Source organism: Cololabis saira, chromosome 10 (assembly GCF_033807715.1).
Source record: "Cololabis saira isolate AMF1-May2022 chromosome 10, fColSai1.1, whole genome shotgun sequence".
In the NCBI taxonomy this organism is placed as follows: domain Eukaryota; kingdom Metazoa; phylum Chordata; class Actinopteri; order Beloniformes; family Belonidae; genus Cololabis; species Cololabis saira.
In genome coordinates this window covers 2,031,134-2,045,936 of record NC_084596.1, presented here as the reverse complement: position 1 = coordinate 2,045,936, position 14,803 = coordinate 2,031,134, and the positions used below count along the sequence as shown (strand labels likewise).

General features: G+C 40.2%; 1 protein-coding gene and 4 non-coding genes across 5 annotated transcripts; 2 read left to right on the top strand and 3 right to left on the bottom strand.

Moving 5' to 3' along the window:
* Positions 1 to 5,763: 5,763 nt before the first annotated feature.
* Positions 5,764 to 5,836, bottom strand: trnat-cgu (transfer RNA threonine (anticodon CGU)). Its single transcript has one exon. It is a non-coding gene; the product is annotated as a tRNA-Thr (tRNA).
* Positions 5,837 to 6,039: 203 nt separating this feature from the next.
* On the top strand, positions 6,040 to 6,112 carry trnak-uuu (transfer RNA lysine (anticodon UUU)). The gene has a single exon. It is a non-coding gene; the product is annotated as a tRNA-Lys (tRNA).
* Positions 6,113 to 7,417: 1,305 nt separating this feature from the next.
* trnas-cga (transfer RNA serine (anticodon CGA)) lies at positions 7,418 to 7,499 on the bottom strand. The gene has a single exon. It is a non-coding gene; the product is annotated as a tRNA-Ser (tRNA).
* Positions 7,500 to 9,648: 2,149 nt separating this feature from the next.
* Positions 9,649 to 11,083, bottom strand: LOC133451737 (uncharacterized). The gene has a single exon (XM_061730880.1). It carries the CDS (start codon positions 10,360 to 10,362, stop codon positions 9,649 to 9,651), a length of 714 nt encoding a protein of 237 aa, XP_061586864.1. The 5' UTR covers positions 10,363 to 11,083.
* Positions 11,084 to 13,569: 2,486 nt separating this feature from the next.
* Positions 13,570 to 13,642, top strand: trnak-cuu (transfer RNA lysine (anticodon CUU)). The gene has a single exon. It is a non-coding gene; the product is annotated as a tRNA-Lys (tRNA).
* The last annotated feature ends 1,161 nt before the right edge of the window (positions 13,643 to 14,803 follow it).

Sequence of the window (14,803 nt, the reverse complement as noted above, 5' to 3'; positions counted from 1 at the left end):
TTATGTAATTATATTATATTAATACATTAATAATATATGTAATACTATACATGTAATAATATACATGAATTAAGATATTATATTAATACATATTATATTAATACTCGCGTCATTGCCCCGGGGCATGATGGGAGGCCCCAGAGCATCATGGGAGGTGACTCAACTGCGCATGCTCTATGGGCCGCACAACACGGAAGTAAACCCGGAAGTCAGAGATTTTTTCGGCTTATGCGCTGGCTGAGCAAATGCATTGAAATGAATGGGCGGCCATTTTGGATCTCCTATCCAGTTTCTATAATACATCCATGGTTCTGGTGCGCGCTAATGCTGCGTTCATGACACCTCAGAACTCTGGGTTTCCCCATTGAAAACTCCCATTTCTGTCTTCAAAGCGTTCCAGACATTGACATTAGACATTGTTGTGTGATGTCAGAAAACTGATTCTCCAAGAAGACTCTGAATTTCCCGATTAGGAGCACCAATATTAGGCCTTAGTTAAAAGCCTTAGTTCCGAATTGGCCTGAACGCCGCACGCCGCACTTTTTTCTGACACTGACCGCGGCCCCAGCTACAGAAGAGTCTCAGGATGGATGAGCTCGGAGTCTCACCTCGCAGGACCAGGATAAAGGTGCGGGTATGGTTCTGCGTCACACACACGCAGAGCACACGGCGCACCCGTGACGCCGTCACGAATCGTTCAGAGTTCTCAGTCTCTCCATTTGGTCGCGGTGCAGTACCCCCCCGCGGCCACTAGTTAGCGATCTTTTTCTGAATGGTTTATCCGACTTTTTCCAGTCACAGTAAATCAAAGAAATAAGGACAACTATTGTGCAAAAAACAAAAACAAAAAAAATCACATATAAACGAAGAAAAAAGCCCTGGAAGTTCACTACTGATTCAAACCGGAAACCGGAAATGCTTCGCTTTCAAACGAACCAATCACAGCCCTCTCGGTCTGCGTGTGGTCGGCGTCTCCTCGACGCGTAGTTACAATTTTCGGGAGGTGCACGTCAGTGACGGCGCATGTGACGGCGTGTCCTCTGCGTGTCCAAAAACCACACGCCGTAGGCACGGCGTCGTTTTGACGCAGAACCATAATTCAGCCTTAACCACGCAGAAGGAAAAAGCGGAAAAGGGAAATTCATCTGGAAAACATGGTAAGATTAATCTAACTACGTTAAACTGTTAGCTCTTAATGTTAACTTTATGACACTTTTTTTGAAAAGTTCACAATTCGAGTTGTCATAACAAATACATCATTCTGACAAAATGTAAACTTTTCAAAAAGATGCTGCATATTTGACTCAGTAACACTTGAATAATGGAGAAGAAGAAGTTTACGTCGGTAAATTTGAAAGACTGACTTCTCAGTCATGTAACTGAAAGGGTGTGTGTAGAAGCTAATACACTTCGTGAAGGCTGACACTTTTTTAAACGAAAGACCCCAACTAAACACGGAGCGGGATGGATGAGACGTCACTGAAACTTGATGTGATGAAGCTCTGCTGCCCCTGATAGTTTTGGGGGGGTCACCAGACATAAAACCTGTTTTCTCTGTATTTTGAAGTTAGAGACTTAGATTTATTAGGAATTCGTCTGAAAAAAATTATAATAGGTAAGAATTACAGTACATAAAAAATATGTGGTTATAATGGGAGTCAATGGGGCAAATTTGGACATGAAGGTAAAGAGTGTAAGTTTTTTTAAATGAACAATCATTGTTCCAAAAATAATAATGCATCAAAATAAATGTTATCAATTATTGACATAGTCAATGCTGTAATATATTTCACTTTGAACCTAATTTTTGAAAATATTGCATATTTTGTGATTTTCCTATTGAAAAAATCAGGAGTTGTAAAAAGAATATTTAAAGATTATAATAAACTTTATATCTATGGCTAGGTCTGAAGTTGTTGAAAAGATTTTATGTGGTGAAAGTGAAAATAAATATGTATTACATTCTTATTGCACTTTTATGAGATGGTAGTCAATGAGGCAAATTTGGACTATGGGTAAAAAGTGTATATTAATTTTAAGGGATGCTCGAGGGTTAAAGAATGATGGGTGTGTACGCTGTGGGTGCGAAAGTTGTGTCATAGCTGTGTTTGTTGTTGTAGGTGTTTGTATACAATAAGCAATCAAACTGATGTAATCAACTATCAATCCTTGCATCCATAGCTTTGACATGTCTCAAGGAGGCTCAACAGTCCAGAAGAGAAGACAGTGATGATGAAGCGATGAGGGGATCTGAGATGCAGCATGACAGTGAAGACGACAGTGAGGATGACTCTGAATCCAGCTCTGAATCCAGCTCTGACAGGATAAGGAGAAAAAGGCGAAGAAAAGCAAACATCGCTCTCGCCTGCGGGGTATGTGAAACGTATTTCTTGGCTGGCTTGAGCTGTATGTGTCTGTTGTCCCTACAAGTAGATCAATCTCTCATGACAAGCTGACAGGGCTTGAAATTACCTTTTTGACTTACTAGCCAAGTGGCTAGTAGATGAAAAAAGTTATTAGCCAACCAGATTTTTTACTAGCCAAAACCAAAACGTTGCTTTACTTTTGTATTTGGACATCATTTGTATATAGCAGTCATCGTAGTACCATATTACATCAATCCTGTTTTTCTATACGCTACAATTATCATTCAGTAGTGTACTACTATACTATTGGTGGAAAATGAGATTGCATGATGTGTTCTTGTATAATTTAATTTCAGTAGTTGCCTACTTAATTGTAAATCTAACATTTATGGAGGAATATATAGCATTACACCTTCAAAGTAACACTTTGATCCTGTCCTGTCTGTATATTCTATAATGCAGCAGGTGTATTGTATAAATAATGTGTTTATTCTGGGCTGGATAAAAATGTCCAAATGAGAACGAACAAGTGAATTTAAAAACAAGCAGCCTTTTTATTATTAGCTCGAAAGTGTCTTATAAAGACTACAACAACCAACCTAGTCTGTCTTAAGACAACCACAAGACAACAGCTAAACCATTTAAGGAACTATACAGTGTGCCCCCTGCTGGTCAAACTGAGACATTGCATTGGTCCATTTTCTCCAGTTGTTCTTCAGAGTGTTTACTATTCATTCTTCAGAGTCAGACTCAGACAGTTCACCCGGAGTTGACATCAAGAATAAAAAATAAAAAGGTGCGATGGTGCGCACAGTATTGGGAATCTCAATTTGATTTATAAATGGCACAAAAGTTGGGAATCTCGATTTTTCTAACTAGCCAAGTGGCAAGAAAATCTGTCTCGCCACTTGAGGAATTTGGGTCGCAAATGGCAAGTGGCGAGTGCTAAATTCAAGCCCTGCACGCTGATAGAGGGATGTACCAGAAGGACCAGTACGGTCCAAATGAATGTTCATTTCCAAAAATGATTCACCCCAAATGTGTCCATTTTTATTTAGCATTTTCCCCTCTTTTTCTCCCAATTTAGCCTTGATAATTCCCTGTGTGTGTCATGGTGTTTCCATGTACCTTGGTGAAGTTGTGCCAGAAAATCCTTCTACACTGTGTTGAGGTGTCACATATGGGATTAGTGTGTCTCGCGGCACATTGAACATTAACAGTAAAATACAATGATTTGTTTTTTTCTTCTCATCAATCTCATGATTCAAATGATACATTCCTTCTTGTTCTTGTGTGTTTATATTAGTTGGAGGACCAGGTGATGTGGTGAAGCGGTACAAGGAAGTCCTTGCCATTTTCCAGACGGGGAAGAATATGGCCAAATCCTTGGAGAAGTATGGAGTAGACAGACTTACTATTGTGAGGACTGCAGCGATTGCCGAGCTCGCAATAGCTGCTCCAGAAGAATATGATCAGGTGGAGAAGGGGGAGACGGTGGCAGACTTTGCTAAAAGATGCAAGGAGGTTATAAAGGCCACTAAAGTCATTTCTGCTACAATACATAAAATGAAGGATGATAAAATTATGCCAGCCTATCATACTGTGTTATTGTATTATGTTACTAAATAATGTTTGTTCAAAGCTCTCCTCTGTGTGAATTGTTGTTACGTATCTGTTATCACAGATGTGTGTGTATATGTATATATATATATATATATATATATATATATATATATATATATATATATATATATATATATATATATATATATATATATATATATATATATATATATATATATATATATATATATGTGTGTATAAGATGAGGCAGTTAAGCATTAATAATGTGTTACCTAAGGGATAAATGTGTTACACTTTACAATAAGGGTCCAGAATAGTATTTACTAATGGTTAATTATGGTTAAGTAATGCTTATGAGGCAGTTAAGCATTTATAATGTGTTACCTAAGGGATAAATGTGTTACACTTTACAATAAGGGTCCAGAATAGTATTTACTAATGGTTAACTATGGTTAAGTAATGCTTATGAGGCAGTTAAGCATTAATAATGTGTTACCTAAGGGATAAATGTGTTACACTTTTCAATAAGGGTCCAGAATAGTATTTACTAATGGTTAATTATGGTTAAGTAATGCTTATGAGGCAGTTAAGCATTAATAATGTGTTACCTAAGGGATAAATGTGTTACACTTTACAATAAGGGTCCAGCAAGCCTTTACTAATGGTTAAGTAATGGTTATGAGCCACTCCTATACATTTATTAAGGTTTATGTCAGGTTACCGTTCATAAGGTCAGGTAAGCTACCTGATAACATACACAGCACCATTAGGAAATGATTACTTAAGACTCTAAATAGTTGTTTAATAATGCCCATCCAGTAAACATGTACACCATTAGCGAATGATTAGTAGATGTATTAGGTAGCTGTTACTTAATGCATATTCACTCCAAATAAACACCATTAGTAAATGATTACTACTTATGTATTAACTAATGTATTACTTAATACTAAGTAATGCATACATAAGGATAAATAATTACATCATGTAACGTTTATTAATGCTTACTAATGTATTAATTAACTCTGAGCAGTAGGCATTAATTAACTGTTTATTAATGCATTAACTAATATGCTAATTAATGTTAAGTAATACATAATGGTTATTTAACTATTATTACACTGTTAATTAATGCTTAATAATGCATTAACTAACTGTTTATTAATGCATTAACTAATATGCTAATTAATGTTAAGTAATACATAATGGTTATTTAACTATTATTACACTGTTAATTAATGCTTAATAATGCATTAACTAACTGTTTATTAATGCATTAACTAATGTGCTAATTAATGTTAAGTAATACATAATAATGGTTATTTAACTATTATTACATTGTTAATTAATTCTTAATAATGCATTAATTAACCGTTTATTAATGCATTAACTAATATGCTAATTAATGTTAAGTAATACATAATAATGGTTATTTAACTATTATTACACTGTTAATTAATGCTTAATAATGCATCAACTGTTTATTAATGCATTAACTAATATGCTAATTAATGTTAAGTAATACATAATAATGGTTATTTAACTCTTATTAAACTGTTAATTAATGCTTAATAATGCATTAACTAACGTTAATTAAGGGACCCTTATTGTAAAGTGTTACCGAATAACATTTTCATTTGCACTAAAAATGTCTGTGTGCTCCATCTCAACACTGGCAGCTCAAAGATAATGTTGCTCTGTTGAACTCTCATAACTCAACCACCGTGTGAGAGGAGAAGGTGAAGACTTGATCCAAAACAATTCTTTGGTTTTAAACTTAACATGAGCTACATTCTTACTGTTGTGAGTTTAGAGGCTCTGCTGGGAGTTGAACCCAGGATCTCCTGTTTACGAGACAGGCGCTTTGACCACTAAGCCACAGGGCCCATTTCCATCAACATTTCCACTTTTTTCTTGAAATTGTACTTCAACATTAATCTCTACATTTCGACTTTTTGCTCTACATTTGGACTTTTTTCTCGAAGTGCATTATGAAAAAAAAATCTTCCTCCTCTAAAACATTATTTTTAATTTTCTCCTGCCTGGCCCTGGTGACCCTGCCTGACTTTAATGATTGTTATCTATAACCACCTGAGTAGCTCAGCTGGAAGAGCATCAGACTTTTAATCTGAGGGTCCAGGGTTCAAGTCCCTGTTCAGGTGATTATCTGATTACTGCAATTCCTGATTAAACAGAAACAACCTGCGTAGTATTAATCCAAGAAGGAGGTTTAGTGGCTAAACTGGGTATGTTAACCCAGGGTAAATGGTAAACCTGGGATTTCCGTTCCAAAATGGTCAGGTTAAGTAAGTCACCATGGTAACAGGGTTAGGGCTCTGAACCTAACCTGGTAGGGGGGGGGGTTTGTTCAGGTTTTGTTCAGATAACCCAGTTATGTTCGGGTATTTAAGCACAACTTCAGGAGGGCTGCTGCAACTTGTTACACATAGAAGCCCAAATTGTCCGTGTAATTCACCGTGAAAGGGTGATAAGACCACAATATGACATTTTATCTTTCCCCGATGAGATTTCAGCAGAATTTGCGAGAGCGCTACAGTTTTTCAGCAGAATCCCTGATTTATTTGAGTAACCTTCTCCATTCATACACTGTAAACCCTAATAAGTTCACAGAACTCAAGAATTTTTTTAAACTGATTACCCAAAAATATTTTAGTGATATTTTTAAATGTTTTAAGTTTATATTGTGGCGGACACAATAACGGACCTCGCACCCATCAGGACTGTATGGAAGGGGGCGTGGTCACAAGCATTTATTGGTTGCTTAGCAACGTGGTTTGTTTACGGTTATCAACTGACAGTTCTTCTTGTGAGTTGGATTCCGCTGTCACGGAATAAAGACGTGTTTTACCAACCTCTGGAGTCGAGCCTCATCCTGCCACAATATAAAATAAAAATTACACTTACAGTTGCCTTAAATTATTTTAATATTATCTTTAAAAAAGTAATATTCCACAGCTTATTTCTTTTCAATTTTCCTCAGCTCATAGTCTGTGAGAAATACACTCAAAATTCATTCTAAAATCAAATACTGATGCCAGCCCACTATACAATTGAACCCGGACCGTGGTGGTATAAGCACCAAATCCTAGCCATTAGACCATCAGGGACACATGTGACATCATGACAACTTCACTGCATCGCCAGTGAGTGTCGCCAACAGAAAAAATTTTACAAATGTGCATACGCCAGAATTGAGCGGTGCATGAACACCGCTGGACATGAACTGGACATCAGACCGTGAGCGTAGAAAGTGGTGTACAGACATTTTTTGTGCATTGCACTCTTTGTAAATGAGGCCCCTGATGGATGAGTTATAAATCACAGTCTTGTCTGAGGTTAAGACATCATTTAACAAATGATGTTATAACTGTATAACTGTGAGTTATAAATCACAGTCTTGTCTGAGGTTAAGACATCATTTAACAAGCCTTTTTCTCCCCATTAAGCATTGTTGGCAGGATTTGAACCTGCGCGGGGAATCCCCAATGGATTTCGAGTCCATCACCTTAACCACTCAGCCACAACAACCACTCTAAAATGTGTGAATCTGCAGAATCAGATAAACAAATGCAATTCCCTTTATTTAAAGATTGTTCCTCCTTTCTTCAAGGCAGGTGATTGTGCAGACTTGCACAATTCCAGGTACATATCAAAGTATTCTGTTGCAGCTAAAGTTTGTCTGGTTGGTGAACTCGTGAGGATGGATAAAACAAAATTGAAATCAAATCAAATCAAACTTTATTTATATAGCACTTTTCATACAAATAATGGAACACAAAGTGCTTAACAAAAAAAAAACAAGAAAAACAAATAAACATTGTTACGATCACCAGTTAGAACACTCGGTTTAACTCTGTGACCAGGGGCCTGTACTACGAAGCGGGATTTGGGGTTAGCGAGGTAACTTCAGGTTTAACCCTGGGTTTTCAGGACTACGACGGTGGTTCACTTCTTAGCGGGGCACATCGCCATGGTAACTTATGCTGAACCGCTAACCTGCTCCGGAGCAGGTTATGTTCGAGATACAGATCGCCGGGTATAAAAGCACCGCCCACTGACCAATCAGCTCTCTTGGAAAATGGCATGCCCTTTCGAAGAGAATGCAGTGGAGCTTGGTGCGCGGATCGTGAGAGGATCCCTCCAAAGAGAACGCGTATTCAGGGACCACCAAAACCCCTTTGCTTTCCCTGATGAATAACTGTATGAACGATCCAAAAAAAAAGGAAAAAAAGAAAAAAGAGGTGGAGGAGAAAATAAAAAATAAATCAATCAATGAATAAATAAAACAAATCATCACCCAAAATCCGATGTACAGTCAATCCAAAACTAATACCAATTAAATAAATAAATCAAGAAGAAATGAAAAAGAAGATGCATTTGTAAGGGGATAGCAAAAAAGGGATTTTCAATTTCGTCCCTCGAACATTCTGAGAAGTCACTTTAAAATACTAAATACCCCCCTCCTGAAAAAATAAAAAATTAAATAAAATAAATAAAAAAACCCAATTCTTTGGTACAGCATCAGCACAAGTTATCGGTCAACAACAATAGTTATAGAACCAATATATACAGACTGTCTCAGAAAATTAGAATATTGTGATTTTCTGTAATGCAAACACAAAAACAAAAAAAATGTCATACATTCTGGATTCATTACAAATCAACTGAAATATTGCAAGCCTTTTATTATTTTAATATTGCTGATCATGGTTTACAGTTTAAGATTAAGATTCCCAGAATATTTGTATATATATAATGTTTATATCCCTATGAATTTATGCATTTATACAGTCAGCGATCTTTTGCCAGCTGTCTTTCCTGCATTTTGCAGCTGCAACTGTGTTGCTTTTTGCCTGTATTATATGCCTATACTCATCATATTTCCGTAAAATTATTGTTTGCTCTTCGCTACTGAAATAAGCGGCTCTGACAGCGGACTTCTCCATGCTTGCGATTGGTCATGCGCTGAAAACACTGCCCCTTTTATGTGCACGCGCTCATATCCAGATTGGAGAAACCTGGGTTGATATACCGAGTTGATAACCGCCGTCGTGTGACCGCTTAGCGTGATTGCAATTGTCCCGCTTAGTGAATCTGGATAAGGAAAAGATATCCTGGATATGTTGAACTTGCTTCGTAGTACAGGCCCCAGAACATCAAGGACACCACACTCGAGTTTCAGTTGCGTATAAAAAGCAGGTTTTATTCATGTACCAAAGAAAAAACCCCATAACTTAACAAAACGAGTCTGGAGGCCTGACCAAACAAAACAATAAAGGAAAAGACCATGAGGGAAACCTGAGCCAACCACGCAATGGGCCGTCGGACCCAGAACTTCCCTCCTTGACCTAACAAGAGCAGGAACCTAACCTCAAAACAAAAACCGAGGAAAGAAAACCAAACTGACAGACCTCCATCCTCAAAGCAACACAAACAAAAGAAACACAGGAGCAACCCTGGCACCAAGGTGAGGCTGCCTGGTCTGAGAGAGACCGCTGGCTCCTCCTGTCCCTCTTAAATACAGGCGGAGCCAGATAATCACCTGATGCAGAGCACCTGAAGGGAGACAAGAAAAAAGGGGGGGAAGGGAGTGCATAACACCCCCACCCTAAATTAGTGATTATCGTTTTTTTTTTTTTTTTTGTTCACATAAACAGGAAAAAAAACAAACAAATCACTACAATATAAATCCACATGCGCAACAACACATTGGCCACAACATTATCCCTGCCGGGATGAACTCCTTTGCTTCAGGATTCAAGATGCTCTTCCTCGCCACCTCCTCCAGGTTGCTGTGGTGATCGTTGGCCGACAGGCCGTTGAGCTGCTGCTGGAACTGCCCCACCCCCTGGTTGTTGAGATCACGTGAAGGGATGAACCAGTCCTGGTCCTCCTCCTCCAGCATTTCCTGGAAGCAGCGCTCCAAGAACTCCCGCTCCAGCAGCTCCTCCACCTGTCTGTTATACTCCTCCTCGTTCTCCATCCACATGTACTCGGCAAACGGGTTGGCGTCAGTGTTTTCTCCTGCGTGACCATAGGCCACTGGCTCCTTTCCTTCTTTTCCAGGATCCCCACCTCCCGGCTTTACCAGCACCTTACCCCCAGCCAAATCATTCCCCAAAATGAAGGACACTCCCTCAATTGGGAAACACGGGCGAACCCCCACAGTCACAAAGCCCGTAACCAAGTCTGACTTGAGGTAAATAGTATGTAAAGGCGCCTCCAAGTATTGCATCCCAAAACCACGCACAAGGACACCAGAATCCCCAGCTGACTCCTTAGACAATGGCAGCACATGACTCAGCATGAAGGACTGTGACGCTGCTGTATCCCTCAAAATCGTTACGGGGACCCTATCCCCCTTCTCAGTCAAGGACACAAAACCTTCCATAAGAAATGGAGCATACACGCCAAGCTCAGATTCATTTGGCAGTGAAGCCAACTGGCACACAGGACTAGCTGTTTTAACCAAGGCCACAGATTTGACAGGCCCCTTCTCCTTATTCAGAGCATAACAATTTGCAACAATGTGTCCTGGCTTCCTGCAATAGAAACACACAGGGCTTTCCCTAGTTCCCCATTCTTCCCTGGTAGGCCTCCCCTCCGCACCATCAGAACCACTTGCCTTAGTTGGTACCACAATTGCATTTGAACCTTCCTTAGGAGTGTTGTCACCAAACCGAGCCTGCACAGCAGATCGCTCACCAAACACGGACTTATGGGTAAGTACATACTCATCCGCAAGAGACGCAGCACCAGACAACTTCACAGCCTTCTGCTCATTCAGATACGTGGCAACCGTTTCAGGCACACAATTTTTAAACTCCTCAATAAGCACTAAGGCCCTTAGATCTTCCAGAGTTTTAACCCCCACACCTGCGCACCACCGATCAAATAACGTCTCCTTCTCACGAGCAAACTCCACATATGTCTGAGAGTCCTGCTTCTTACACCTGCGAAATTTCTGGCGATAAGCCTCTGGCACGAGCTCATATGCCTTCAAAATACTAGCCCTAACCTGATCGTAATCCAGGCTACTTTCAGAAGACAACGCTGCGTAAACCTCCTGAGCTTTGCCAGTAAGTACACACTGTAACAACAGTGACCACTTATCCTTGGGCCACCCCAACGATGTCGCAACTCGCTCAAAGAGAACGAAATACGTATACACATCCTCCTCGCGAAATGCGGGGACAAGCCGAATACACCGACTCACATCAAAACCACGTGACTGCACAGATGAAAGCTGCGAAGCCGGTGAAGACGCAGTAAGCTCTAATTCTTTCAAACGTACCACACGCTTCGTCTCTTCCTCAAGCCTTCTTATTTCAAAATCCATTTCCTTTTCTCTCAAATCCAGCCGACGCAATTCCAACTCAATCTCCTTCAACCTCACCTGCTCAGCGAGACCCACCTCCCCAGATCCAGAACCCTCACCAGCTGACAACAATCCCCGCTCTACCAACGCAGCCACCAGCTGATCCTTAATCACCTGTTTCTTTCCCTGCTTTACAAAAATCCCAAACCTTTCCGCAATAAGGGCAAGATGATCCTTGGTACAACCCTCCAACTTATCACGAGTGGGAGCACTAACAAAATCATCTATATTAAAGTCCATTTTAGCGCAACCAACTACTACCAAAAGCAACCTCACAAATGCACAACTCGAGATGGCATCCCCAAACAATGACACACCAATACCCTATTTCACACCATGGTAATACAATTACTACCAACAAATACTGTTTGACGAGCCCCCAAATATTACGATCACCAGTTAGAACACTCGGTTTAACTCTGTGACCAGAACATCAAGGACACCACACTCGAGTTTCAGTTGCGTATAAAAAGCAGGTTTTATTCATGTACCAAAGAAAAAACCCCATAACTTAACAAAACGAGTCTGGAGGCCTGACCAAACAAAACAATAAAGGAAAAGACCATGAGGGAAACCTGAGCCAACCACGCAATGGGCCGTCGGACCCAGAACTTCCCTCCTTGACCTAACAAGAGCAGGAACCTAACCTCAAAACAAAAACCGAGGAAAGAAAACCAAACTGACAGACCTCCATCCTCAAAGCAACACAAACAAAAGAAACACAGGAGCAACCCTGGCACCAAGGTGAGGCTGCCTGGTCTGAGAGAGACCGCTGGCTCCTCCTGTCCCTCTTAAATACAGGCGGAGCCAGATAATCACCTGATGCAGAGCACCTGAAGGGAGACAAGAAAAAAGGGGGGGAAGGGAGTGCATAACAACATAAAACTTATTAATGCGCCCCCCGCAGACAAAAGCACACTACAGTTCACCTACATTACACACACAGACACACACGCAGACACATGGTGCAGACATGGCTAGGCACAGAGGATCCAGGTGACGAAACGGTAACAGGGAGCCGTCCACGCCAGGAGGTCCCATAGCCCGCAGCTACAAGGGGGGGGGGCCCACAGAGACCATCCCGGCCCGGACGGATAGAGGAGTCCACACCACAGCGGTGAAGCCGTGGTGCAGAGCTCCACAACCATCCAGGCCAGAACCACCCCCAGGACGACCCCCTGCAGGCCAGAGTCACTCCCAGCATGGAGGCTCCCCATGAGGAAACACTGGAGATAAAAACTACAAGAAAGCAGGATAAAATACACTAAAGGAGTTTATAAAAAACATAAAAACATAAAACATACAAACATAAAATCCTAAAAGTATGTCTAGAAAGTAAGACATTAAAAACTAAAATAATAAGACAGTAAAATGTATAAAATAGACCATGAATAACAACTAAAATATTTAGATAAAACATTGAGATTAAACAAAAATAAAATACAATAAGAAAGGATAAACTAAATATAAAACAGAGCAGTAAGATTCAATAAAAATAAGGGTGAGCATAAGAAATTTAAAAGAGTTAAATGAGTCAGTTAAAAGCCTGATTAAAGAGATGGGTCTTGAGCCTCTTTTTAAAAACATCAACAGTCTCTGCGGCCCTGAGGTTCTCCGGGAGGCTGTTCCACAATCGGGGACCATAAAAACTGAATGCCGCCTCCCCGTGTGTCCTGGTTCAAACTTTTCAAACGAACCAAATAACCACTACACTACAGAAACTGTGCAGCAGGTTATTGATCATGATTCAATTCATTCAATCATTTAGTTTCTGTTCCCCCTTAATCTTATACAAAACCATCTAGACAGGTATGTAGAGACATAGATAGTAGGACATTTTGCACTAGCTAGCTATAGGCTAGCTTTAGGAGCATAGCAACCTGATAACCGCCAGGTCTACACAGATTTTGACGTAGTCAAGCTGAACTTGAGATGCGCTCCAATTTTCTCATAATGCCAAGTGGACAAGAGTAGGTGACATCATCACCAGGTAGTTGGCTTCCAACTGCACCAACTCCTAAAAAATGGACACCTCCGAAATAGCCAATTTGTGAGCATCTACAATTGCGAAAAACTAGAAAATCACAAGTTTAGTCACATGTTGTCCTTCAACTGTCTGGGTGGTGTCCAGAGGAGTCCAGACGGAAAACTGGTTTCTCTGAAACACTGATAAAACCTCACATTAAAGACACTTTTCGATTATTATTCTTATTTACTAGCATCTGGCTAGCTCATTCGGTAGAGCATGAGACTCTTAATCTCAGGGTCGTGGGTTCGAGCCCCACGTTGGGAGCTGAAGTCACATTTATGAAGTTTCTTTGAAGTGTAGAGTCCAGGTTGAAGGCTAGCAGAAAGGAATCACCTCCACTGCTGTTCTGGTCACTGAGATGGATTTTACTTGGTGAGACTGATGACATCATCAATGACGTTACATGTCTGATGACATTCCAGGGTTAGATTAAATAATTCTTAATTATGACAGTGTTAGTATAGTCGGCAGTATCTGGGCCTGGGGTTCGATTCCCCGATGGAGAGACCAGCTATTTGGTACAATGGACACACATGACTGATACAAGTGAACAAAGGTCAATAGGATGAAAATGACTCCTCCACACACCAGTTGCCGTTGGCCTGCTAAAAAAGCTTTAATTGATTAAGTTCTTCTAAGATAAAACTGTGGATGTTCTGTTCACTCGTCAGTCCTGATACAGAGGTCCAGCTTGTTAGACTCAGACCAGAGACCTTTTGCATTTGCAACGAACCAAATAACCACTACACTACAGAAACTGTGCAGCAGGTTATTGATTATGATTCAATTCATTCAATCATTTAGTTTCTATTCCCCCTTAATCTTATACAAAACCATCTAGACAGGTATGTAGAGACATAGATAGTAGGACATTTTGCACTAGCTAGCTATAGAGCCAGGTCTACACAGTTTTTTACGTAGTCAAACTGAACTTGAGATGCGCTCCGATTGTCTCATAATGCCAAGTGGACAAGAGTAGGTGACATCATCACCAGGTAGTTGGCTTCCAACTCCTAGAAAAAAGGGCACCTCCGAAATAGCCAATTTGTGAGCATCTACAATTGCGAAAAACTAGAAAATCACAAGTTTAGTCACATGTTGTCCTTCAACTGTCTGGGTGGTGTCCAGAGGAGTCCAGACGGAAAACTGGTTTCTCATGAGACTCTTACAGTTTTTCACAATCGTTAATACCCATTTCTCAAAACAATAACAGCTTTTTTCAAACTGAACACACAGATCTGAAAACCTCACACACAAAATGCTAAACCTGACACTCCCTTTGCAAGATGACTCTTTGCCATCAAATCTCTTACCTGTTCACAAAATGGAACTCGTGTTTTCATTTGGTACACACAGCCATTTTTTTCAAATGACACACACATACCATTCATTGAGTACACACAACTAAGCATTTGTCTGCACACT